At 35.3% G+C, this 25,326-nt stretch overlaps 1 protein-coding gene across 4 annotated transcripts in view; it reads left to right on the forward strand.

Annotated features, from left to right (window-relative positions):
• Positions 1 to 25,326, forward strand: part of SLCO1C1 (solute carrier organic anion transporter family member 1C1) — a 59,137-nt gene that overhangs the window by 27,637 nt on the left and 6,174 nt on the right. For 3 of the 4 annotated variants that reach the window (XM_041735386.1, XM_041735388.1, XM_041735387.1), the window contains 7 exons: positions 2,253 to 2,399; positions 4,159 to 4,257; positions 6,037 to 6,282; positions 7,304 to 7,468; positions 15,542 to 15,737; positions 19,927 to 20,092; positions 22,893 to 23,077. In XM_041735386.1, the coding sequence (XP_041591320.1) occupies positions 2,253 to 2,399; positions 4,159 to 4,257; positions 6,037 to 6,282; positions 7,304 to 7,468; positions 15,542 to 15,737; positions 19,927 to 20,092; positions 22,893 to 23,077 (1,204 nt within the window). The remainder of the gene's footprint in view (positions 1 to 2,252; positions 2,400 to 4,158; positions 4,258 to 6,036; positions 6,283 to 7,303; positions 7,469 to 15,541; positions 15,738 to 19,926; positions 20,093 to 22,892; positions 23,078 to 25,326) is intronic. The other variant, XM_041735389.1, reaches the window with a different exon arrangement.

The raw sequence follows: 25,326 nt of genomic DNA on the forward strand, positions 1-25,326 counted from the left end.
TTTGTCATGTCTCCAGGATGCTACAGAGGCAGGAGATCAAAAACTCTCTCTCCCTTGTCCTTCAGCATGGACGTGCTCAGCACTTCCTCTTTACCACTCCAACCTCACTCCCTGCTTCTAGCCTCTCAATTCATTTCTCTCTCAGCAGTATGGAAGCTTCCCTTTTATGTACCTGCTAGTCATGTAAATATTTTATCTATAGCATAAAACATTTTCTTTCCCCTAGTATCCTCATCAGTACTTTCTTTTGAGATGCCTCTTCCCTAAGGTGTGAACACTTGAGGTCTGGTTATTTGAATGAAAGGAAGGGCCAGAGAATTAAAGATCTAGAAATATGAGGGGAGGAAGTAGGGAAGACATAATCAGGTAAAAAGTTCACCCCATCCTGCTGTATGAAAAGGAGCAGAAAATCACTCTGGAAGAAGAAGAGAGTGTAAAAGGAGGGTTTAGACTCTCATCTCTACACAGCGTACAGTAATTGAAAATATTTTGTTTTGTTTTTGACAATTAGGAAAATGTGCTATAAATGGCAATACAACTAATTAGGAAATATTTAAACCTTTAATGTTAAGAAACATAGGGTTGAGAGAGGGCATTAAAATGTTTTTAATGTAGATAGATGAGTTATTAGACGGGTGTACAATATAAGACTCACAACTCAATCTTCTTCTTTCCTTTAAATGAGGTCCTGCTCCCTTAAAGTCAGAGACATATGTGGACATCAGACATAGTGGACACAAAGTTCATCCTAAAAATGATAATGGGGTAAATATAGGACTCTTCTCAAAAATACTCCACCTACAACCCTCAGGCCCCCAACAACACTGGAGAGCAGAGTTATTCAACAGAACAACTCTCTGTGATGGTGGAAATAGTCTATATCTATGCTGTATGATACAGCAGCCATTAGCCACATGTAACTATTGAGTACTGTAATATAGCGAGTGTGACTGAGAAACTGAATTTTTAATTTTCTGTAACTTTAAGAAATTTACATTTAAGTAGTCACATGTGTGTAGTTACTATACTGGAAAGTACAGATCTAAGATATCTTCCCTTATCTATAAGACTTCTCTACCAACAGGCTTCTTGATATCACACAGACGTTAGGGGTAGAATTGACATTAAAATCACTTTTTTAGAAAAGGAATTTACATTTGGGGAGTGGAATGGAAATCCAGAGAAAATAAATTAAAAATGCTTGGTCACTTGACTATATTTCTAGAAGAGGCAGAGTTAGAAGCAACAAGACTACACATTCATCTTGTGTGTTACACAGTCTCACTCATCCACACAAAAAGATTCACCTCAGTTTTAAATAACCCATATTTTACCTTCAAAATTTACTTTAAGGGCTACTAATAAACAGAAATAATGCCTACCTCATAAGATTATGAAGAGAACTTAATTTTAAAAATGCCTGCCAACCACTTAGCCCAGTGCCTGACAGGAAGGGAATACTCAGAAGTGGTGATTGTCAAAGATAGAAAATATTATCACTCTTATTAAAGTGATTAAACTGGTCAAAGTGTATTTCATTTGTGATATGGGAGTTAATTCTCCAGCTTCATATGATCATATCAAGACATGACTTCTATAAATGCACTTAAAAATTGTTAGCTTTGAATTTCATTCTAAGAATACTACCAAAAGATTCTTTTTGTTGGAATGATTATACTACTAAAGCATATAGAGTTTTAAATTTTTATGTGAATTTGTTTCCTAAACCTAAGCCCTAAAAATGGTTATTCACTATCAAACAATTGTAATGCTACCCAAAGTTGAAGTATCATGCATATAAAATTTTGAATTTCAGATAAAACTTGGTCAGCAATAAAATTACAAGTAATTTCTGTTGAAAAATATAAAAATGTAAAGATTAAGGGAAGAAAAGACTTCTATTGAAATTTTGTGTTTTGTCCCAGACAGGATATTGAATGTTATTGGAGCGTAGGAACTCAAAGAACTCAGTGTAAATATAAAATAAAAAAGAGAAGAGAAAATAAGAAACAAGACATCAGAAAGAAGAATCAAAAGAGTTCCTTGATCAAAATCTCTGTGGGATTTACATTGCCTAAAACATTGAAACCAAAATATTTTCCAATCTTGTGCAGACTCCTATCAAATTATGTCTACTGAAAATTTCACTTTTACATCCTAATCCAATTTTAGGACAGCTTGTAGAAAGCAGAATAAATATTTAACTTTGATACTCATCTAATTTCATTCCTCTTATTTGCTTTCCTTTCAAGAATGTGAAATGGATGCCAGCTCTTCCATGTGGGTTTATGTTTTCCTGGGTAACCTTCTTCGTGGAATTGGGGAAACTCCTATTCAGCCTCTAGGCATCGCCTACCTTGATGATTTTGCCAGTGAAGACAATTCTGCTTTCTATATTGGTAATGCCTACCTCGTTCATCTTCTTGGGAAGCAGGGTACCTGGTTTTCTCAACTCCATTCCAAACTAAATAGGGTGTAGAAGCTTTTATCCTTCAGATCCAGTTCCTGTATTGAGTTCACACATTTCTGAGTCTACACTGAGGGTTTAGATGATGAAGAAACCTGAATATTAGAAGGACCAGTTTCACTGGGGAAAGAACATCAGATTAGAAGAAAATAACTGGAAGATCAGCTGCTCTGATTTATGACTTTGTACAAGTATCTTCATGGACTTCAGATTTCATAGGTTCCTTTTATTGGGTTAACTGTACTACTGAATCATTTAGGGATCAGTTATATTTATTTTTCTATTTTGTTTCCAGAGCCCTAAGCTACTTCCCATCTTTTAAGCCCTACTTATTTAAAGCATTTTCTTCCTATGAGGGATAGGCAGCAAGGAATTCTGAGTTCTCAATAGCAGTATGAATGGATAAAGAAAAATATGGGAAAGGTGAGATCTAGGCCTGATGCTAACCCGTGTCTAAAACAGGTGCCAGTGGGTAGACCAGCAGCTAAAATCACAAAAAGCAAACTACAGCAGAACTCAAACTCCAAGACCAGATGCATCTAAGCAGCGTTTATTGAGTGCCTCTTACATCTTGGAAACTAAATTTTTCTCCATTTCATACATCAGTCTTGATTTCTTGGGGTTCTGATCCTTTGAGGGCCTGGCCTTCAAGGGACAGAAAGACAAGATTTAAATTTGCTGAGGAGGCTGAGGCTAGCTCCAGTCTATTCTGCCCTGGCCATGCATGCAGAACTCCAGAGAGCCCTCACAGTCAGGCAGGCTGTGATTAAAAACAGGTTACCTGCTCTACTGGGAAACTGCAGCATAAATCAGGACATGGAACAGAAGCTTCATGACACATGCTAGGCTAGTACTCTGGGGACAAGAGGAAAGATTGCAAGCCAAGAGATGCATGCAGGTGTCAAGATGTCCCCTTCCTGCTCTCTCTCTTCACCCTCTCTTCTTTTCTGGAAAGGATCCGGTAACTGCCATTCACTCTTCCTCTTAATTTAAATTAATCTGCCGGGGATATGTGTGCGTCAAGCTCTGTGGTGAAATGAAAGGCAGATGGGACATACTTTGCAGGGAAGAGCTACCTTTCTGGTAGCCAGAAATGGTGTTGTGTAGGCAATCTACTCCATTTTCCTTGCCGTTACTGTTGCCAGCCTGGTCATGATTATTCCAAAGAGCACCTCTCTGCACTCCCAAGTCTAGTTCCTTGGCTGGCTGCAGTCAGGAATATGCATAGTTACCGCTCTCACAGATGGTCCCACGGACTCCAAACACATGCACTCTTGCAATAAGGTGGAAGAAATCAATTTCAATTTCAAAATGACTCTTATGCTTAACCATCTATAATAAGGTTTTGACTGTCAAAATAGCATAATTCTGATTTTTTTAATCAATGAGGGAAATCTAATTCTAATGAGTGAAGTTTGCCCCATTTGGAGGAAATTAACTTCTTTAGAACCTTGGTGTTATTTTTGTGCTAAGAGGTAATTAATGCCTTTCAGGTGTCCATTCTTCTTCCAAACCTGAGGACTTATTCCTGATTCAATAAGGTTGAAAAATTGACAAATTAAGCATGCTTAAGTGAAAAGTTGATGAAATGTTCTCAGCTACGAACTGAATCTCACTCCTATTTCTTGTTTAAAAATTTATTAATTTACAAAAGCAGAGAATTGACACTTTTTTTGTGTGTGTGTGTGCAGGGTGTGTGCAGACGGTTGCAATTATAGGACCAATCTTTGGCTTCCTGCTAGGCTCATTATGTGCCAAACTGTATGTTGACATTGGCTTTGTAAACCTAGGTAAGGAAGTTTATTTTCATTTATTTATTTATTTTAGTCCTACATTTTTTTGATGGGGATGGTGTAGAAGATATCAAATTCCCTTTTTATAAAGTGATATGAAAATAATCCACTGAAAATTTGTCATTAATATAATCACCAAACACATTAATAAATGGAATACGAAAAATAGGCAATGACTAGAACTGGATGACCCATGGTTTGTTATTCAGATGTATCCTTTTTCACTTCTGGCTTGCCAGTTCAAACACATTCTAGCATAGTTAAGACTAAAAACTGTGATTTCCTGTTGGTTCAGGTGTAGCAATATGACAGTTACATCAACTGATAATGTATTTTGTAGACTTGCCAGGAAGACCAAGAATTGAAAGTCTTCCGGCAACCAAAATATGTTCTTTACTGTACAGATCTGTACAGATCTGAAAGGTGGAGGCATATTATACTAAGTATGCCTTACTCTCTGGGAAAGTGCTTGTGGGGGGAATAAGTGGGGGACCTCATCTTTCCACAGCTATTAATGTGTTCCTTTCCTTGTGAGGTGTCCCTGCTACATATAGACATTGCTTTCTTTTAAAGAAGTTCAAGAGAGCAGTTAGAAACAAGAAAAACAAGTTTCAGTTTTTAAAATTTTGAAATTGCATTTTAAAAGGCCTTGTATGTTAAGATGAACTGCAAAACTCTTGCACTAATTTTTCTTTTTTCTCAAATAAACTACCAGACACATTCCAAAAATTGTATTTATTTGTTCATTTATGTATTCATTAACCTCATTAATTTTGCATCTATTCTATCCCAGGTGCTGTTCTACCACAAAATGGTGAACAAAATAGTTGAGTGCCTTGACTTCCTGAGGTTTTAAAATCCAGTCATGGAGATTGATACAGACAAGAAAGCATAGGTGTGATGGGTGGTACAGAGGGAAATTGTTAAGGGGAAGCAATGAAGATGCAGTGATGAGCCAGTGTAAACATTTTACCAAGTATAATGCAGTGGCAATTGAGCCTAGTTGTCAAAGGACATGTGTTTATTTTGTTATTCTCACAGAGTACAGTGGAGGTAGATCTATCATATGCTTTATGGGTTCTTATATAGAAAAGAAAAAAAAAAACACTTGATTTGGTTCAAAAAACTTCATCACTACTTACCTTTTCACCAGATAAGAAATGGTGTCAAAAATAAAGTTTTGATGATAAATAAGATACTGACATTTTATTTATGTATACAGATCTTGCTTCAGACCGAGAATAGCTCTGAAGTATTAATAACCATCATTTAATGAATAACATTCTGTGTGGTTTAGACTAGATTTGGATAAGGTGTTAGGATTTAACTCTTCCTTTGAGAAAAAAAATCTTAGATGTTCAATATATGAACTAGATGCAAGTGGTGCTGATGTGTGGGAGCCAGCAGAAGGTTTTGAGCCCCCATAAATCTCCCTCACATGGGGCTTGCTTCCTGCCATGGGATGAGAGGTCCCTCTGCAGGGCAGAGTAAGACCCCCTCTTCTGGCTTTTAAACTATATTCTAAAATATAGTTTAGTCTAAGTTTAGTGTAAGGAACAAATGAAGAAAAGCATCATGTTCCAGAAAAAAAAAACACACCATGTTTCCTTCAAAAAGCAAGATGATAATGTACAGACTAGGAAGTTATCATGCATGAATTTTATTAGGTATTTTTATGATGTGATAGAACTACTGCTAGGATTTCTTTTTAAGAGGCTTGTTTAAACCCACTAGCTTTGCTATATATGCTACTTAGCCATCTTCTCTCTCTTTCAGATCATGTAACCATTACTCCAAAGGATCCCCAGTGGGTAGGAGCCTGGTGGCTGGGTTATCTAATAGCAGGAATTGTAAGTCTTCTTGCAGCTGTGCCTTTCTGGTGTTTGCCAAAGAGTCTACCAAGACTCCGAAGTAGAGAGGATTCTAATTCCTCCTCTGAGAAATCCAAGTTTATTATGGATGATCATACAGACTACCAAACACCCCTTGGAGAAAAGTCAAAAATAATGGAAATGGCAAGAGGTGAGCCATAATCTCCTTGATTTAGAAGCAGTTTCCATTTTCCTGTTGAAACTCTGTAGGAGATCTATAAATAATACCCCCTCTTTCCCCATCATTTGTTCAGAAAAATTGAGGAACTATACAGGAAACAGAACTGAAGGTTACAAAGTCATCTTTATTACTAGAGAGTGGATTAAAGAACATGACCTGAAGTTTTGGTAACCTTCTTGCTGGCAGTCCTACCCTGATTCAGGTTAGACCCGGCAATGGCCCCTATCTGGGATTGCCACTTTGCATTAGACAGAAAAGAGTAAATCTTCAGAGCTTGTGGCCTTTTAACATATGAGATTCAGTCATTTGATAAATGTGTGTGGGTACTTGTTTCCTACCATTGATGATCAAAGAGTGGATATGGTGTGGGGCAAAAGGCCAGACATGTTAAAGTGAATTCCTTCCACATAGAAAAGGGATGGTTGTGAGAAAGACTGATCCCCCTCAGTTGAGCCCAGCAAGCAATATTTACATTTATAGTAAATCTTCACATTTCAAACTCTCCAGCTGCATTAATAGGAAGAAGGGAGAATCCAAATCTCATTTCTTAACACTAAAGTTTATTAAATTAAATGGAAATCACTTTCATATTTCTTTCTCTGTGACCATGACCCATGTTTGAAGAAGAGAGGCCAGAAAACTGATGTAAGTTCTTAATGTCCTGCCAATAACGTTCAGCTCTGTAGTGAGGGAATATTCTTGTCTCTCTTTCCTTTTACCCATATAATCGAGAAGAATCTGTTCCTGTCTGACTTATACTTCTAACTATAATCTAAATTATATGCCTGTAGAAGTGAGTGCCTGTGTCTAGATATGAACCTGACAAATCTCAACCTTGACTTGTGCCAATGCTGCATTTCCATAATGTATATGTGCACTATGTTATAAATGGTCCTGATAACTGTGGCTGTCTTTGCCCTGTTGCCAAGGCTGTGTCTTCTGCCAAGTGTAACACTGTCTTTAATTGCTCCGTGTTATTTTTGTCTTATAGATTTTCTTCCATCATTAAGGAATCTTTTTGGAAATCCACTGTACTTACTATATTTGTGTGCTAGCACTGTTCAGTTCAATTCTTTGTTTGGAATGGTGACCTATAAACCTAAGTACATCGAGCAGCAGTATGGGCAGTCATCCTCTAAGGCCAACTTTGTTATCGGTATGCTCCCTGTCCTTCACGCTTGCCAGTAGGCACTATCAGCTGTGTCTTGTTAACCCTTGGGCATTTTAAAGAAAGCTGTTCTTAGATTTAGACTGAAGGTGATTTTTGGCGTTTTAGATATGAAGTCAAAAAGTGAGTGAAAAAGATCTACCAGAGTGAAAAAAAAAAAAACAGTAAAATATTGCGATCATCTGTGATATACCTTGAGAATACCACATAAACCAGATATGCATTTTTTTTTAATTTTTTTTTTATTTATTTATGATAGTCACAGAGAGAGAGAGAGGCAGAGACACAGGCAGAGGGAGAAGCAGGCTGCATGCACCGGTAGCCCGACATGGGATTCGATCCCGGGTCTCCAGGATTGCGCCCTGGGCCAAAGGCAGGCGCCAAACCGCTGTGCCACCCAGGGATCCCAGATATGCATTTCTATTAGGAGATTGTGACACTAGATATGTATCATTCAGGTGTATCCAAAACTTCCTAATAGTGGCCATTTTACCTGAACAGCTTCTAGAATTATAAAAAGTAAGTATTCAGAAAGCTTAAAAGGTACTCATTGCAAAACACTTTGTATCTGCTCAGAGTTTAAAGGACTTTGCTGAGTCCTGGCATGCAGGTTATTTAAAAGGGCTGTGTTGCTAGCATAGCAGATCAGTCAACAATGAGAAAGCTGTTGAAAGGCAAAGAAAAGCATGAAGAAATGAATGAAGAAAAACCAGAATGTTACAAATACATGAACATCATGCTCCAAGTCATTGGATACTTTTAAAGCCTGGATTAGTTCCTTTGGCCCATGACGAGATCATTAAATGCTACTATTTCGAGGCATACATATATTTTATTCCTTTGGCCATATTCCTTTATGGTAGGAGACTTCCAAATGTTTAAAAACATTTCTTCTCCAATTATATCTTCCCCACAATTTAAAGAATTGTGCTATGTATCTATCTCTGAAAGAGACCTCTGAGCTTATTTCAGAATACATAATTGTCCTGTAACAGTCCTGGATAATGGGCACTTGGCAGATGCTAATTTAATTGGCTCTGTTTGGACTATTCTGCTAAATTATAAATATTAAGGCTATACCACTCAACTTTTACTTTTAACATTAATTGGTTAAAATTAAGTTACTTATATGATTTAGCCTTTGGCCTGAAGAAACATTTTAGGTTTTATTTCCCTCAACACCCCCTCCATGACAATCAATGCTTTATGCTGACTTTAACAATAGAAGAGGAATACAAGGTTAGGAGACATTCTTTTTATTTTATTTTATTTTATTTTATTTTATTTTATTTTATTTTATTTTATTTATTTATTTAATTTTATTTTATTTTATTTTAAAATCTCCTTTGTGCTTATTGAGCTATGACTTACAAGCAACAGTTAATTCTACAGCTCCTAAATGTGAAGCTCAGCTGGATAAATGTTTACACAAAAATGTGTGTAGTTATTGTCAGCTAGAACATGAAGCCCATTGCAGAACCCCAGAGGGCTCCCTCACACCTCCACCTACTCCCCATATTCTTTCCCAAAGCTAACAAGTATCCTGAACTCTGTCATAGAGCAATCTTGCTAGTTTTTGAACTTTATACAAATTGAATAGTATGCGGTGTACTCTTTTGTTGTCTAGCTTATTTCAACCAAAGTGAAATCTGTGAGATTTATTCATGTTGTGTATAACAGTTTGATCTTTTTTAGTGCTGTGTCATATCCTATCACATGAATATACCACAGTTTATTCGTTTTATTGTTGGTGGGCATTTGGGTTGTTTTCTGCTTTTGACTGTTACAAATAGCAATGCATGACCAGTTCTATATCTACTTTGGTGGGTGTATTCGCAACATTTTTTGTGGCTGTATCTTGGAGCAGAATTGCTGGGTCATAGGAATTATGTATGTTTAGATCTAGTAAATGTAACTGAAACATTTACCATAGGATTGTGCAAATTTATACTCACGCTAGAAATGTTCCAGTTGCTCCACATTCCTATCACACTTAGTATTGACTTTTTTTTTTTCATTATAACCATTCTTACGGGGTGTGGTTTATTTGCATTTAACTGATAACTAATGATGTTGAGCACTTTTTTGCAATGACCACTTTGTTGGTCATTTCACCATTCTCTTTTGTTGATTATATTCAAATTGCCTATTTTTCTTGAGTTATCACTCCTTTTCTTATTGATTTGTAGGGGTAGATACTTTTTTTCTTGATTCAAGTCCTTTATTGAATATATATAAATATTTTCTCACAGATTTAAATTCTTCTTTTCACTCTCCTAAAAGTGAGCCTTAATTTTAATCAAGTCCAATTTCCAGTCTTTTTCATTCTCATTATTGCTATTTTAAGCCTGTTTTAAGAAATCTTAGTCAAACCATAAGGCTATGAAAATATTCTCCTAATATTTCTAATAGTAGCTTAAGTGTTTTAACTTTCACATTTAGGTTATAATACATTTCAATTTTTTTTGATATAATATGAAGGAGAAAATCAAGGTCACTTATCAAAATGAAAAAGCCATCTTTTCCCCATGAATTGCAATACAGTGACACATCTTTTTTTTTTTTTTTTTTTTTTTTTTTTTTTTTTTTTTTTAATTTTTATTTATTTATGATAGTCAGAGAGAGAGAGGCAGAGACACAGGCAGAGGGAGAAGCAGGCTCCATGCACCGGGAGCCTGACGTGGGATTCGATCCCGGGTCTCCAGGATCGTGCCCTGGGCCAAAGGCAGGCACTAAACCGCTGCGCCACCCAGGGATCCCCAAGTGACACATCTTTAAGTGTATGTTTATTTCTTATTATTCAATGTGTGCATAACACTTAGAGTTTGAGAGCATTTGATTTTGCTATCACTGGAATGAAAAATACATCTTTTATTTCAAATTAAAATCATTTATTTCATGAAAGAAAATTAAAAGCATTGTTTGGGGAAGGATATTTATAAAACAAGATGAAATGTAATCTCATTCCTTTATTGGGTAGATAATAGATGAAATACTTTTGCCTGTAAAATTATTTTTAAGAAAAATCAGCACAGATGAAAGAACTTGAAATTGTGAGAGATTCAATGGCCTGCCTAATTGCAAACATACATTATGATGTAGCCAGGAATAAAATTATTTCCCCTGAGTTATAGTTCCTCTCTAGATATAATTATTTCTGGAAAACTTACAAGAAAAATCTAATAATTCTTTTTTTAAGTTGTGAGTGATTGATTTAACCATAATCTTTCTCTGTACACTCAGATGGTCCCTGGGATCCAAACTCTTCATCAGAATTTTTTGACTCATCTATCAAAGTTCGTCTAAAATTCTGATTCCTCATAGTTTCTTTTATGTCCTGTCTATGGATAATTCAAGTACTTTTGTGAGAGATAAAGTAATAGTGTCTAATGATTTCAATTATTGTAGCTAGGTTTCTTTCCTGAATGCATCTTGGTTTCACATTAGTTAAGTATGGAAAAAAGCAGAGTAAGGGTAAGTGGGAAAATGAATCAACATTTCTAACACTTTTATTATCTTTAAAATGGTGAAAATAAATGCATCATTAGGTTAAAATAGAGATTAAATAAGACCTATAAACCTATAAAATGCATTACAAATGTATATAGCTGTCATTCAATAAATACTGTTTTCTTCTTTCTCTTCTACCTTCTCTTTCTTTTCTCCATCAGTTTTTAAGGGGTAGGGTGGGGGAGGCTACAAAGAATGATCATTTCTGTGATAAAATAAGAGAGAAACACAAAGCACATTTCCTCTCTGCTCTCAGAGAAGGCATTTGAAATGACATGGAGAAAAGAATAAACAGAAAATTTCCTACATGTTCAAGGGCCAGTTGTCATAATGATGATTTATTCTTGCTGTACATGTTTTGATATGTTGGCCATACTTTCTCATGTTAGCTCCTTTAATTTTGCAGAGAAGATTAAAGAAAAATAAGCAAGAAAAATGTTTAAAATTCAGGGGTAGAAGTCATATGGCAAAATGATTTTGCTGTCTCAAGTGTGGGGTTTTTTTCCCCCATTGCAGTTTCTACTGGAAGAAGTTTAGATAGATGGTCTAATTTTTCTCCTTTTTATAGATTTTCCTATCACTACTAAGCTATGTGGAAATGACCTTGTTTTTTTTTTCCTTTTTAATATATAGATTGCAATTATTTAGTCATCTTTCTTCATTTCTTTGAGTTTTTTTTTTTTAATCAAATAAGGCCATATCTAGTAGACATGATACATTGACATTGACTCTCATTGAGAACAATGATTATTACTCTCAGTTCTTAGAGTTGTTAAACAGACAAATAAGGAAAAGTTCTGATAATTATTTGGGGAAAGTTGCTTATAATAGAAAACAATTTTTTGTGGCTAAGCTAGCATAGCAAATTAAATATGTGTTATGATGTGTTCGTTAATTAAGTCAACTTATATTAAAAATCTGTGAGATAATGGAAAACAATCTTTGTTCATGAGGAAAAAAAATATTATACCCAAGTAAGATGGCTAATTTTTCTTCTTTGTCTGTACTCAATTGGCTCTATGAGTGTGAAAAGTCCCAAAAATGTTCCCATGCATTTCTCTCTCTGTAAAATTCAAATCTTAATATTTATATCATATAACATTAGCATAATATTGTGAAGGTCCATTATATATATTACAGAATTTTACTTTGCTGGGAGAAAAACCCTGAAACATCCTAAGATACTATTATTATTATAACTTATTACTATTTCATCTTAATGGCTAAGGCTAGACTCAGAGAGAGAGGGGCAGAGACACAGGCAGAGGGAGAGGGAGAAGCAGGCTCCATGCAGGGAACCCGATGTGGGACTCGATCCTGGGTCACCAGGATCACACCCCAGGCTACAGGCGGCACCAAACCGCTGCGCCACCCCGGCTGCCCAGTCCTGTTTAAAACAGTAACAAAGAATATGGTCTTCATCTTGAATGAGTATACATAAGTAACAAGAACATATTCACTCTTAATTTTTCCTAATTTTCCTGTTATTTGAGTAAATATTTTAAACAAAAGAAATACATAAAGTAAATTGAAACAAATTGTGGATGCTGGTGTAAATTACAACTAGTACTTCCATTTGGAATATTTAGATGGTAAATATTTTAAGATCAGCACATTTTATGGTGAGTGGAAAAAAAAAGTATATAATGAAGAAATCAGAGTGAAATTTCTACCTCATTAGAGGATTTAAAAATGCCTAAGATGAAAGAAAAGAAGCTTTGAGAGGCAAACAGCACATCTCATTTGATGTTCAGGAACTCTGCTATCAACTCGGTCCAACATAGATATCTGACAGATCCTAGGGAATTTGAAAGGGAGAATCAAGCTGACAGTATATTTGAAAAGTACTACTATTATTTCATGGAATCATGTTATAATTCAGTTATCTTGAAATAGGAAAGTAAAATGTCCAGGAGAAATGTTATATGTGAATAAACTAAAGTTTAGTCATTTAGCACACTTTTATGAAAAACTGCAGGGAGCACAGGATATGATGGTGACCACAGTTTTTGCCTTGAAGGTGTGATTGGAGGGTGAGGGGTACAAACCAGATAAGCTAACAGGTAATTGTGACAAGGACCAAGACTGCTGCTTATGGGACCCTGTACAAGGGTCAGCGGCAGAGGGAGGAAGGGGGTTTCTGGTGACCAACTTGTGCACCCTGATGCTAGAGATGTTCATGAAGGCACCGTATGGCTGGTGGAGGCTGTTCTAAGTCTCTAAGTAAGAGAAGCGTAGAGAACTCTGGGGAAAAAACCTTATCTTGGAGTCAGAATAAAATCTCCTAAGAGATGGAGTCAATACCTAAATAAAAAGCAAAAGGGATAGGGAGGTGTTAAAAAGATGAAAATTTGGGAACAAGGGTGGGGTTTTAAAGGACCTTGTATCAGATGAAGCAGATATCCTGTACCAAAAGGACTGGAGGCAAGAGAACCCATGAAACTTTCTGGAAGTTTCAAGAGACACAGGCCTCAAAGAGGAGGTCAGTCAGGAGAAGATATTCCTGATTTTTAACATTCTATATTGAGAGAGCAATGCCTTTAGAATCATCCCATTTTGATTGTCAGGCTCTTCTTGGCCAAATCAGAATAGGGAAAAGGACAGTGGAAACCAAAACAGCTTGAAACTACCAACAGTATCAAAGGATATTCTTTGTGCTATGATTGCTTATGTTCCAAGTTTGATTGGTAGTTTACAAAATAAATGAAATTTTAACCACATTTTCAGAAGGTTTCAATTTAGAGTCTAGTTTTCAGAAGATGTGTTTTTTATAAAGTGCTTTTGGGAGATAGAATTGAAAAAAAGAATTGGACCCTACCCTTTTTGTGTAAGTCTTGGGTCTATAAGAGTGGAAATTCAAAATCAAGTACCATGAATATGTGTGTGTAAAAATAGGGACTTAGATGACACACATCAAATCTACGGCAATGCTTAGTTCTTGAGAAGGAATATGGATTCTGGAACAGAGAAAGAATTTGCTTTATACAACTCCATATTTAAAAATCAGAAAAACTGGGAGAAGATATTAGCATTTATTAACTTGGGTTATGAGAAACCAGGTTTGCTATATTACTTTCCATTATATTCTCTATTTTAAAAAATAAATAATAATCAGGTTCCTCTTAGCTGATGTATGGCTCTTTAGGGGCCCAGTATACATTCATCTCTGCCACTTTCCACAGCCACAAACCTGTTTCGCTGGGAAAGAAAAAAACTAGCCCCTTCTCTTTTTTTCTTTCCCTTTTTTTTTTTTTTTTAAATTTCACTAACCTTGTGGTCATGCCTCCTTCAAGGTGGTTGATTTCTAATGTGACAATGTTTGTATTAACATTTACCAATTTAAAATCCAACCAAGAAGTCACCAAAGAGCATCTTTGGCCAACTTTTCTAATATAGACATGTTCCCCTCCACCCACCCATCCCAATATTTTCATCTTTGTGAATCTGATAGATTAAAGTGCTGACAACAACTTAATTGAATGAAATTTTTGTGCCATATATTGTGCTAGGACTTCTCATGTTATTTAGTCACCATGGCACTGTTATTTGCCCCCTATAATAGGAAAGGAGACAGTTTATCGAAGTTCAGAGAGTCACCTATAGATGCACAGCTATTAAGATGTGGCACTGAGATCCAAACCACACAGTTAGGTCCCAAGAGTCCAAGTTCTCATTCATTTTATTGGATCTCTTCTTAGTGTTGATTAAAATCACATTTATTTGATTATTAGTGAGGTTGCACATCTATTAATCAAGAATCCTGTCTCCCAAATCCTTTGAGAGATGGGGTATCATAGTGATTAAAAGCACGGTATTTGACATGAGACTCTATATTGTCAAATCTGGTTTTAACACTTACTAACCATGACCATGAATAAATTGTGGTCTAAAGTGAAAATAGCAATATAGCTACCTACTACAGTTGTGGTGAAAGATAAGTGTGAGATATATCAAATGCTGACCTGAGTGGCTGGTACATTATAAGCAAATAATAAATTTAAGAATAGTTTAATAATACATTATTTTGTTATTGTTTTGTTGTTGTGGTTGTTAGGAAGGGTATCAAACTAAGCAACCAGCAGTCTAAATAAAAATTTTGTTTGGGCCAGAAAAATGAACCAAAACTGTGTTTTTGTTCCCTGAATTCCATGTGCCTATTATTCTTATGAACAACCTTAAAGATTACTAACTGTCACCTAGTTGCCCCTTGATTGTACCCATTAATCCTGGGATTAGACAAAAAAGACATTGATTCATTAATTCAGTGTTTATTGATTTCAAATTCTATGCTAGACATTATGTTAGGCAGACCTCTGAGACTCTCAATTGTGCTATCATTAATCTATAATCTAGACACTCATCAAAATCTCTTGATATGTCAGTAGATAATAGTTAATGAATATTTCTATTTCTTAACATGACCAACCAGTCTAATAACTTGTCAGGTACTGTTGTGTAGTTTTGTGTAATCCCTTAGAAAGTTTATGTCAGTGCACTCAGATATTTTTTTAGAGATTCATGGAATGACACATATTTTTTCTTGTTCCTCAGGGCTCATCAACATACCTGCGGTGGCCCTTGGAATATTCTCTGGGGGGATAATTATGAAAAAGTTCAGAATCAGTGTGTATGGAGCTGCAAAACTCTACTTGGGATCATCTGTTCTTGGGTACCTCCTATTCCTTTCCCTGTTTGCACTGGGCTGTGAAAATTCTGATGTGGCAGGACTAACTGTCTCCTACCAAGGGTAGGTTCACTCATTAAGTAATGTGAGGAAATTGGCTTGTTTAATTAAATTAATTATTGGTAGAGTTACAAAATAAATATGCTTATGATATTTGATCATAAGCATCATAACTATGAGAAGAGAATTATGGTTTTATTGTGGAATAACTGACAGTACTGTAATTGTTACCAAAATCTATCATTTCCCATGAATTTGATTGTCTAAGAGAAATTATTAAAAATATTAAATCTACATCTTACTGTAGGGCAACATGACAACGAAACACTCAGATCGTGAATCTTGCCCCTGTCCATCATTAGTGAAGTGAAATTGTACATAGGTCATTTAATCTAATCAAACCTCAAATTTTCCCAATTAAAAAAGAGGAATAATAACTACCTTATAAAATGTTGTAAGATTTAAGCAAGATAATATACATAGAAGTGATTAGTACTTGCCTGGCACAAAAGAGTTGTGCCATTTGTAAACAATTGTATTTTTTTCTTTGTGTACTTGGGTAACTGGGGAGATCTCTTTGCCACTGTAGTCTCTGTTATACTCAAATCATGTGACATTTCAGGAGAGAATGCTATCCCTCAGCCTGGTGACCTATATAACACCTCTCTTTAGCTTTTTGCAGTTGGTGAAGAGAATATTTATTGATGTTTTCAGACCTATGCCATCTCGTGTGGGATGGATGACTAGTTTTCTTAGTTTCCAGGGTCTGTCAACTTTAATACAAAGTTGGATCTTGAAGGAACTACTCTGTCTTTTCCTTTCAAGAGTCCTTGCCATCACCCTATCTCTGAGCATGAGTTCCCAGATGGCAGCTGTCTTTATTCTTTCACCCAACTCTGCATTATCTGTTTAAAAAAATAATCGAGCCACTATTGTTTGCCAGGCCTACCACCCTGACTGCATTGCCTGACTGACAAAAACCTCTGCCTGTGGCTCAAAGGCCAGTGCTCCTGTCCTAATTTTCTGCCTTCTGCTAGTTCAGCTGCTGCTTACTTACTGCTTGCTCTCCAGCTTTCTTCCTGTGTTTCCTTCCCAGCTCACCTGTCTTGTCTCCATGTTCCAGTCTCCAGCACCTTCACTTACCTGGTTTCTCCTCCTCTTAAGTGAATAGCAGTTATACTTTTCACCATCTAAAAAGTCCTAGAAAATTAGTGACTGCAAAGTTTATATACTATTGCTTCTGGGAGTTACCATAGCAACGTTAGATTTAACTGAGTGTAGTAACGTTGCCTTGCCGATAGCAATGCAGATAAGGACATTAGCTGTAAACAGGAATTGCAAGAAAATTCTGGAAAGAGTAGAAGCCTTGTGCTGTCTTTAACTGTCTATATGATCCTAATGGTAGATAAATAGTGGTAAAGTTCTTTGTATTTTGCAATTTACAAAAGAGTATAACTTTCATTATTTCACTTGTATCCTCAGAGCATCTTTATGAGATACGTTTTGTTCCTCATTTAATGGAAACTGAGTTTAGAAAGGCTGTTTATCTTTTTAAAATGTAATATTCTTTCTACAACATCTTGCTATCTTTAAGCCAAAAGCAAGCACACAAAAAGACAACAATGGGGAAGTTTTGAGGTTCACAATGAAAGTATATCCACATAATAAATGATTAAATATTTTTAAACAAACGAAAGATAATATATTCGTTGTGTGAGTACTAGCCCTTGAGCGCAGTTGCCTTAAAAGACTACAACTGCATTGAAATAATGCTATCATTGTCTAAAATATTCTAAAACTCCTCTTTTGAATTTGCTTTCCATATTTTTCAGAATATTCCCAACAATGGTAAAGGTTTAACCTTAAAGAGTAGGTTTGCTATTTGAAGCAGCCAAAGAAATGGCAGTATCCCTGGAAAAAGCTCTCGGATCCCAACATGACTACTTTGAAAGCAAAATCTCATTTGAGTATAAGCATTCTGGCATATTTGATAAAAATTATCTTAAAATTTTAAATTACTCTGTCAACACATCCTTTGTAAAACATGTATGCAACTAATTTCTGCATCAAGATTGTCCTCAATGATAAATTTAACATACTTTTAGTAATATAAAATAATTGGCTTTATAGAATACAACATGTTCCCCAGGATTATCCTGAGTTGCTTTGTTCCACAACGGCTGTTTTGATTCTGGACATTGAGCAGAAACCCTGTAGACAGCTTTAGATATGGTAATGGAAGAAACCTATTTTCTGTAATAATGACAGTAAGTGTGATATGATGTAAGAATTTAGAATCCAGAGGCCTGGAAGAATTCTCATGTTGAAGTTTGTCACCAATAAACATTGTGAATTTGAGCCAGTAATTTGCTCACTTTGGACCTGACTTTCCTGATCTGCCAAGTGAAAAGTTGCCCTGGATTTCCCCCCAAATTCTTTCAGCACTGACCTTCTGAGATCTTAGTCCTACACTATTGAGTAGCCTGAGTCTAGGCTTTCAAAGGCACTTATTTTTACTTTTAGATACTACCAAACAGTCTCAATTAATTTAACAATTAATGCCTTATAGAAAAGAACAGGATGAAATATTCCTATATTACTTCTCAGGAGGCCTACTTATATCATTTTACTCTGTCTGGAGACATTTCAGTGGCTTTTGTTTTTATGTTTGATATAACCAAATGCATAGCAGTTCTACTAGATGAAATATTCCATCAATTAAGAAATTATAATTGCAATCATTATAGGAAATTACAAGGAGAGGCCAAAATGACTTTTCTTTCCTCCAAAATGAATAGCATTTTTCTTTTATTGACTTACCAGAAACCTTGTTTCTTAACCTACCATGTCCCAAATTGTCCTTGGTGCTGGAGATATAGGAGTGAATAAAACAAACAATTCTTGCCCTCACTGAATGTATATGACAGTGTGTATGCGGGGGAGGGGGAGTGGTGGTTGCTTCGGTTTTAAATCCCTCAAATACTTTTGTAAAAAAAACAAAAATGAGAGGAGGAGATTTTTTTTTTAAAGATTTTATTTATTTATTCATGAGACACACAGAGAGAGAGAAAGAGAGTCAGAGAGAAGCAGGCTCCATGCAGGGAGCCCGATGTGGGACTCAATCCCGGATCTCCAGGATCAGGCCCTGGGCTGAAGGAGGTGCTAAACCGCTGAGCCACCCGGGCTGCCCGAGAGGAGGAGATTAAGCAAATAAATAAGTTCAAAGTAAGAGAGAAAAAAATAAAAGGGAATGATGGGGTGCTAAGGGATGAAAAATAAGATGCAGGTGAAGAGAAATACCATTGCATAAGTACCTCCTTAGAAGAATAAAGGAATCTGAAAAGAACTAGGAGAATAAGAGTAGAAGAATGAAGTAATTCAGGGGAGAGGAAGAAATAGAAGTGAAAGAGAAGGAATTCTGGGAGAGGTAAAGGCGGAAGGTAAGACAGAATGACAAAGAGGGAGATAAAAGAGAGAAGACAATCAAAATTACGTAAAGTCAACTGTCAGAACGAAAAGCCAGCTCCTTAAGGGCAAATATTGTCTCATTCATATTTGCAACTATCTTCTCTCCTCCCAAAGCTAGCACTTAAGCCTTCCACAAAATTTTTGAACCCAGAAAGCATGTGAAAAGAGTGACATAAGATATGGAAGATCTGCATAGAGTGGGAGATTATGAGAGAGAGAAAAGTTAATGAACTAGTATTAGTAAGACACACAAATAGGATGTGTAGCTCTTCCAAACTGAAGTCTGTTGACATAATGTTGACGGCTTGACTTTTTTTTTAACCATGCCATCAACAATGCCCATTTTACTGATGCTGAGACAATTGTGAAGGAAATTTACACAAGCATTCATACACATGTACACACTACCTGCAATGCATTTAATAAACGTCAGTTGCTCTAAAACTTTATTCTACTTTTCTGTTTTGTTAGCCATTTTCCTACATCTTTTCATAGAAATATATTAGAATATTCTAGAGATTGTTGATTTTAGTAAAATCCACAAACCAAGAACTGGATATTATGTGAAGGTGTAAACCTCTAAAGATAACATTCAAGAGAAAGTTAATTAATATTAGACTCACATTTAATTATTAGAAACTGGCATTTCTGATGACAATTTTGTTTCCAAAAGGCAAACTCCATTGGCAGTGCCATTTATATCAATCAAGAACACTGATTTTTGAAGATATTAAGGTGCTGCCTGCTAAGAGGTAATATTTTATACTGTTACATTTCTTTTCAGAACCAAACCTGTCTCTTATCATGAACGAGCTCTCTTTTCAGATTGCAACTCAAGATGCAAATGTTCAGAGACAAAATGGGAACCTGTGTGTGGTGAAAATGGAATCACATATGCATCAGCATGTCTTGCTGGCTGTCAAACTTCCATCAGGAGTGGAAAAACTCTTGTAAGAAAACCCTAATGTGTGTGCCTGTGGTGCCTTCTATAACACATAACCACACAGCTCTATGGGGGCTCAGAGGCCAACCCAAAAGCAGACCATACTGATAGCATTTCTGACTCTTACTCTACTCTTGTTCTTTTGTGTGGAGACAGGAAGCATAACTGTCACTAGTGGAGCTAGGGTTGTTGAAAGATTAGGATAAGAATTAAAATCATGAAACATGGTAGCAGAGCCTTGCAATGATGTAGTATAGTTCTCTCTTTTGCTTGTGAGGAATATTAGCCTCAAATGAAAAAGTCTCAGTCATAAGATCATTTGATAAGATGTGCATTGGGATCCATGTCTCCTGACCCCAAGGCCAGGTACTTTGGATGTTTTAGAGACAGGACATATGGAGGCCAGTGTTAGAAAACTCTAGCCCAAGAAGTCCATACCCAGGGATCACAAACTCAATTTTGAGGAGATTGATAGTTCTAAACACTGTGCCTGAGAAATCAATCAAGCCTGTGTGGGTAATAATGAAAAGAGTAGGTGGCTGGAATGAAAGGGTTCTATAGGGTGGATGAGGGAGATGAGGTTGGAAATAAAGCTAAGAAATCATTTGTAAAGGATATTATTAAATCAATAAAAGACTCATTTCTACAGTCATACCTTTACATTTCTGTCCCAAACAGACTGTTTCTTTTACTCTCTGTATATATGGCTAACAGACTGCTGTCTACATGTGCTGATGAAATCTGCCTATATTTGACAGTCCTAGAGGGCTGAAAATTAACCCACACATCTATTTACACAGGCTTATCAACTAGATAAGAATACTTAGGCAAAGACTTCTGTAGATGCAGAGTAACATGTTGATTTTCTCTCTGTTTATTGTTATTTTTGACATTTTATTCAGAGTAGAAAGGATTTGCTTCCAGCAGCAGTGAATAGGACAACCCACCCAACTGAAATCTGAGTTTTTGACCTCCATTCCCCTTTCCCTCCCTCCCTCCCTTCCTTCCTTCCTTCCTTCATCTCTCCATCCCTCCATCCTTCCTCCTTTCTCTTTTTTCTTTTCTTTCTTTCTTTTTCTTTCTTTCTTTTTCTTTCTTTCTTTCTTTCTTTCTTTCTTTCTTTCTTTCTCTTTCTTTCTTTCTTTCTTTCTTTCTTTCTTTCTTTCTTTCTACTTTTTCTTCCTTCCTTCCTTCCTTCCTTTCCTTTCCTTTCCTTTCCTTTCCTTTCCTTTCCTTTTCTTTTCTTTTCTTTTCTTTTCTTTTCTTTTCTTTTCTTTTCTTTTCTTTTCTTTTCTTTTCTTTTTTCTTTTCTTTTCTTTCTTTCGTCTCCCCTTCCCCTCCTCTTTCTTTCTTTTCTTTTAGCCACTACACTTTTGTCCAAACTGCTTGAATGTTCTCCTTAATTAGAACTTCTATTTATCAAATCCATTCATGCCAGGAACTAAAAGAGGTGCTTTAAAAATGGATTTAAATATCATGGTCTTCAAGTAATTGGGTATTGCTTTACTTATTTTCCTCACGTGAGAACTGAGGCATTGAGATGCCTAAACTCACATATCTAGTAAGAGGTAAAGTCATGGTTCAAAAACTTTTTACCTGACAATTAAAAAAAAAAATCAACATTGCTACTCTTCCTTGTAAAGGAAATGCCAGCTTTATTCCATTGTTTATCTAAAAATTCATAAACTGTTTTGTGATAAAAGTGACAACTCATTTTATATATACAATTGTCCATGAAATTTACAAAAATTAACTAATAAAGGATTATAAAAGTTGTCTCTCTGTCCAAGATTTAGTTGAGGTATATTATTCAGGATTTTTCTTTGCTAACTACCATTATAAAGTCATATTCTCAAATTATGCCCATTTATTTAACAAATTTTTAGTGAGTACCTAACAGAGGACCCACTTTAGGCCCTATGTGTACAATGATAAGAAAGACAATTTCTGCCAGAGGTTTCATTCTAGTGGGGATATATAGTTTTAAAAAAATGATTATGTAGTATTCTAATGAGTAGTGATAAGCACTGTAAGGAAAAGATAGGTTAGGGTAAAGGATAGAGAGATGGGGGTATTTTTTTGAATGAGTGATCATGGAAGCCCTCTTTAATGAACTGAGCAGAGACCTGGGGTGTGTGCACCAACCTTATAGCTATCTAGAAGAGCTGCCCAGCAGAGAAAGCAGAAAGGTTATAAGGCATGGGTAAACGTACCATGTTCAAGGGTTGGCAAGGCACAATGGAAACCCATGTGTGTAGATGAAGCAAAGGGAGGGGACGAAGATCATTGAGTGGTGAGATCAGAGTGGGATCCAGGAGCTCCATCATAGTGTGTAAGCTGCTATAAGGATTTTGGATTTTATACAAGTGTAATAAGAAGCTATTGGAAGGCTGAGAATAGTAACTGCCATTTTTAAAGGCTTACTTTGCTTACTATGTGGGTAACAAATGATAGCAGGATAAGAGTGGAAATAAGTTGGGGATAAGGAGATCACTGTAATAAACAAAGCAAGAAATAATGGTGGATTAGACTTGGAAGTGGCAGAGAAGGAGATAAGGTATGATTGGATTTACTGGAAGATTTTTCAGTAGGGTCAGTAGTTTGAACATCTGCTGTTTGGATAAGAAAATGTGATTTATATACATTTCACTTTGCTTGCTATACTCTAATACAGAGAAATAAGAGAATACTTACCTTATTATTTATGTAATGCATGTATACTATGTTGTGAAGTCTTTTAAATAAATATTTTCAATTTTGCTTAAATGTTAACTCAATACTTGGAATTTTTTTCTATTGTGTTACAGATATTTTATAATTGCACCTGTGTGGAGATTGCAGCCTCAAAGTCAGGAAATTCCTCAGGCATGGTGGGCAGGTGTCAAAAAGATAATGGATGTCCCAAAATGTTTCTGTATTTCCTTGTCATTTCAGTCATCACATCCTATACTTTATCTCTAGGTGGCATACCTGGATACATGCTGCTTCTGAGGTGAACACTGATTCTCCTTGCCCCACTTTTAATATATGATGTCCTATAATAATAATCTAGAACATTGATTTCAAATTCTGTTCTATAGAATTGTGATTCCTTATAGTTTTCTCAGGGAACTTGACCCATATCCTTGTTCTAGTTTTATACTCTTCCCTCTTTGGTTTTTTATGCAAAAAATATGCTTGAATAGAAGTTTTTCTAGTTAAAAGTTTTTGTAAATCATTGGTCTAGAAAGCAATATTGGTGCCAACATCACCATAGCCACTCAAAAAATATCCTATTTCTAATTGTGGTAATTATATTAACCAGTGTAGACTAAATGTGCTATTTTTTTTTTTTTAAGATTTTAAGTATTCTCCACACCCAATGGGGAACTTGAACTTATAACCCTGAGATCAAGAGTCACATGCTCACCAAGTGAGCTAGCCAGGTGCCCCTAGGTTAAATATGTTTTAGATTAAGCATGGTTTCACTGAATTATGGGTGATAAAAATTAAGATAGTTTAAAGACCCATCAAATATCACAATGTTTCACATTTATTATTTTAATATATAGGTTATTTTTCTTGTTCTGACTGGAATTATCTATATGTGGGGGTGTGTGGGGGTTGTTCATAAATTTTGAATCAATTGAGTTCTCTAATCCATGAATATATGTTAATGACTCCAAGTGTTTTGCTTATAAAACTCTAAAATAATTTTTTAAACTGTGTACCCTTTTTGCATATTGTTAAGGGGACATCTAAAAATTTATCTTAAGTTTAATAGTAAGTAAGCATTGATTTCCAGATAAGTATTTACATTTAAAAATATAGTGATTTTAAATGTAGATCACTCCTTTGAATGTAATTAGTAAGCATCTCAAAAATAGATTAGATAACCAATATCACCTAATTTAAAATTATACACAAAAAAAATCTTTTACAGTAAATATGTTACATATTTCTTTCTTCTCCTTATGCTTATATCTTCACTCAACTTCCCTATAACCTTCTCCTCTATTATAATATAATGTTTGAACAATTTTTGTTATCTATCATAGATCTCTATAAAAAAAGGATGTAAGTTCAAACTTTAAAATAGTAGTTTTATAACTAGTACTTTTAGTGATAAAATTTTCTTCCTAATGAGATTAGCCTTGCAAATATTATTATAATTGATAATAATAACCTAAGAATATGACCAATTTTGATAAAATTATTAAACATAAATTCAAATTTTATTGGAAATCAATCTTTAAGAGATGGATTAGTAGTTTTTAATTCATATATTGAAGGATGAGTATAATGTTATTTTAAAATGAAACTAATCAAAAGTGTTGTATACATTTATGATTTTCCACAGTATATTATGGAAATTTATTAGGAACGATAAAGTAGGAGTAACTCCACAAATATGTTTTAGAGCCTTTCAAAAGGGCTTAAGGAAAACATGAGATATTGTCTTTTCAAATGGGAACATGATATGGAGAGCATTGCCACAGAGTTCTCAGACCAGAATTGTTCTTCATGGGTTTCTATTTCTTCTGTATCTTATACTGGGTCAAGTAGTCACCTACGCCAAGAGGAAGGGTTTTCTTCACCACAAGCCCCTCAAATGAACCATGTTGTGTTTTGATGTCAGAAGATGTCCTTTACATTGAAAGAGAAAAGTTGTGGGTTTTGCTTCTTTTAAAGGAGAGATTAAATGATATTATACATATAAAAAAATTAGTACCACGGTTAAAACTTATACTTGACCCAGTATAAAAGGTGAAAGAAATAGCATGGTTAACACTCAATAGTTAATATAATATCATCATGATTCTTATCATAAAAATTGACAGATTAATCAGTTAAAGCTATACTTATTAAAGATAATATTATTTTAGGTATTCTTGCACTTAGATGGTAAATTCAGGTCCCCACTGTTTAGCAGAAACACTTAGCATTCCACAGCAATTGTGATTGTATCAACTCAGATCAATATGGTCCTGTGCTTTTAGGCCAAAAGCCACAAAAATTAATTATAGGTTATTGATCCCTTATTTTTGCCTCAAATTTCTTATAATTTTTTTCTGTGAGTCTTTTGCTATTTTTCTCATTAAACTTATAATTTTACTTTATCCAATACCATTTAAATATGTCATGTAAAGGTGATTAACGTTTTGGAAATATTAACTATCAGCTCTTTGATGCATTGCATGTAATGGCACATGGATTTACATAATTTGCCCTCACTATGCTAGGACACTATGGGTTCTCCAT

The sequence above is a fragment of the Vulpes lagopus genome, chromosome 21 (genome assembly GCF_018345385.1).
Source record: "Vulpes lagopus strain Blue_001 chromosome 21, ASM1834538v1, whole genome shotgun sequence".
In the NCBI taxonomy this organism is placed as follows: domain Eukaryota; kingdom Metazoa; phylum Chordata; class Mammalia; order Carnivora; family Canidae; genus Vulpes; species Vulpes lagopus.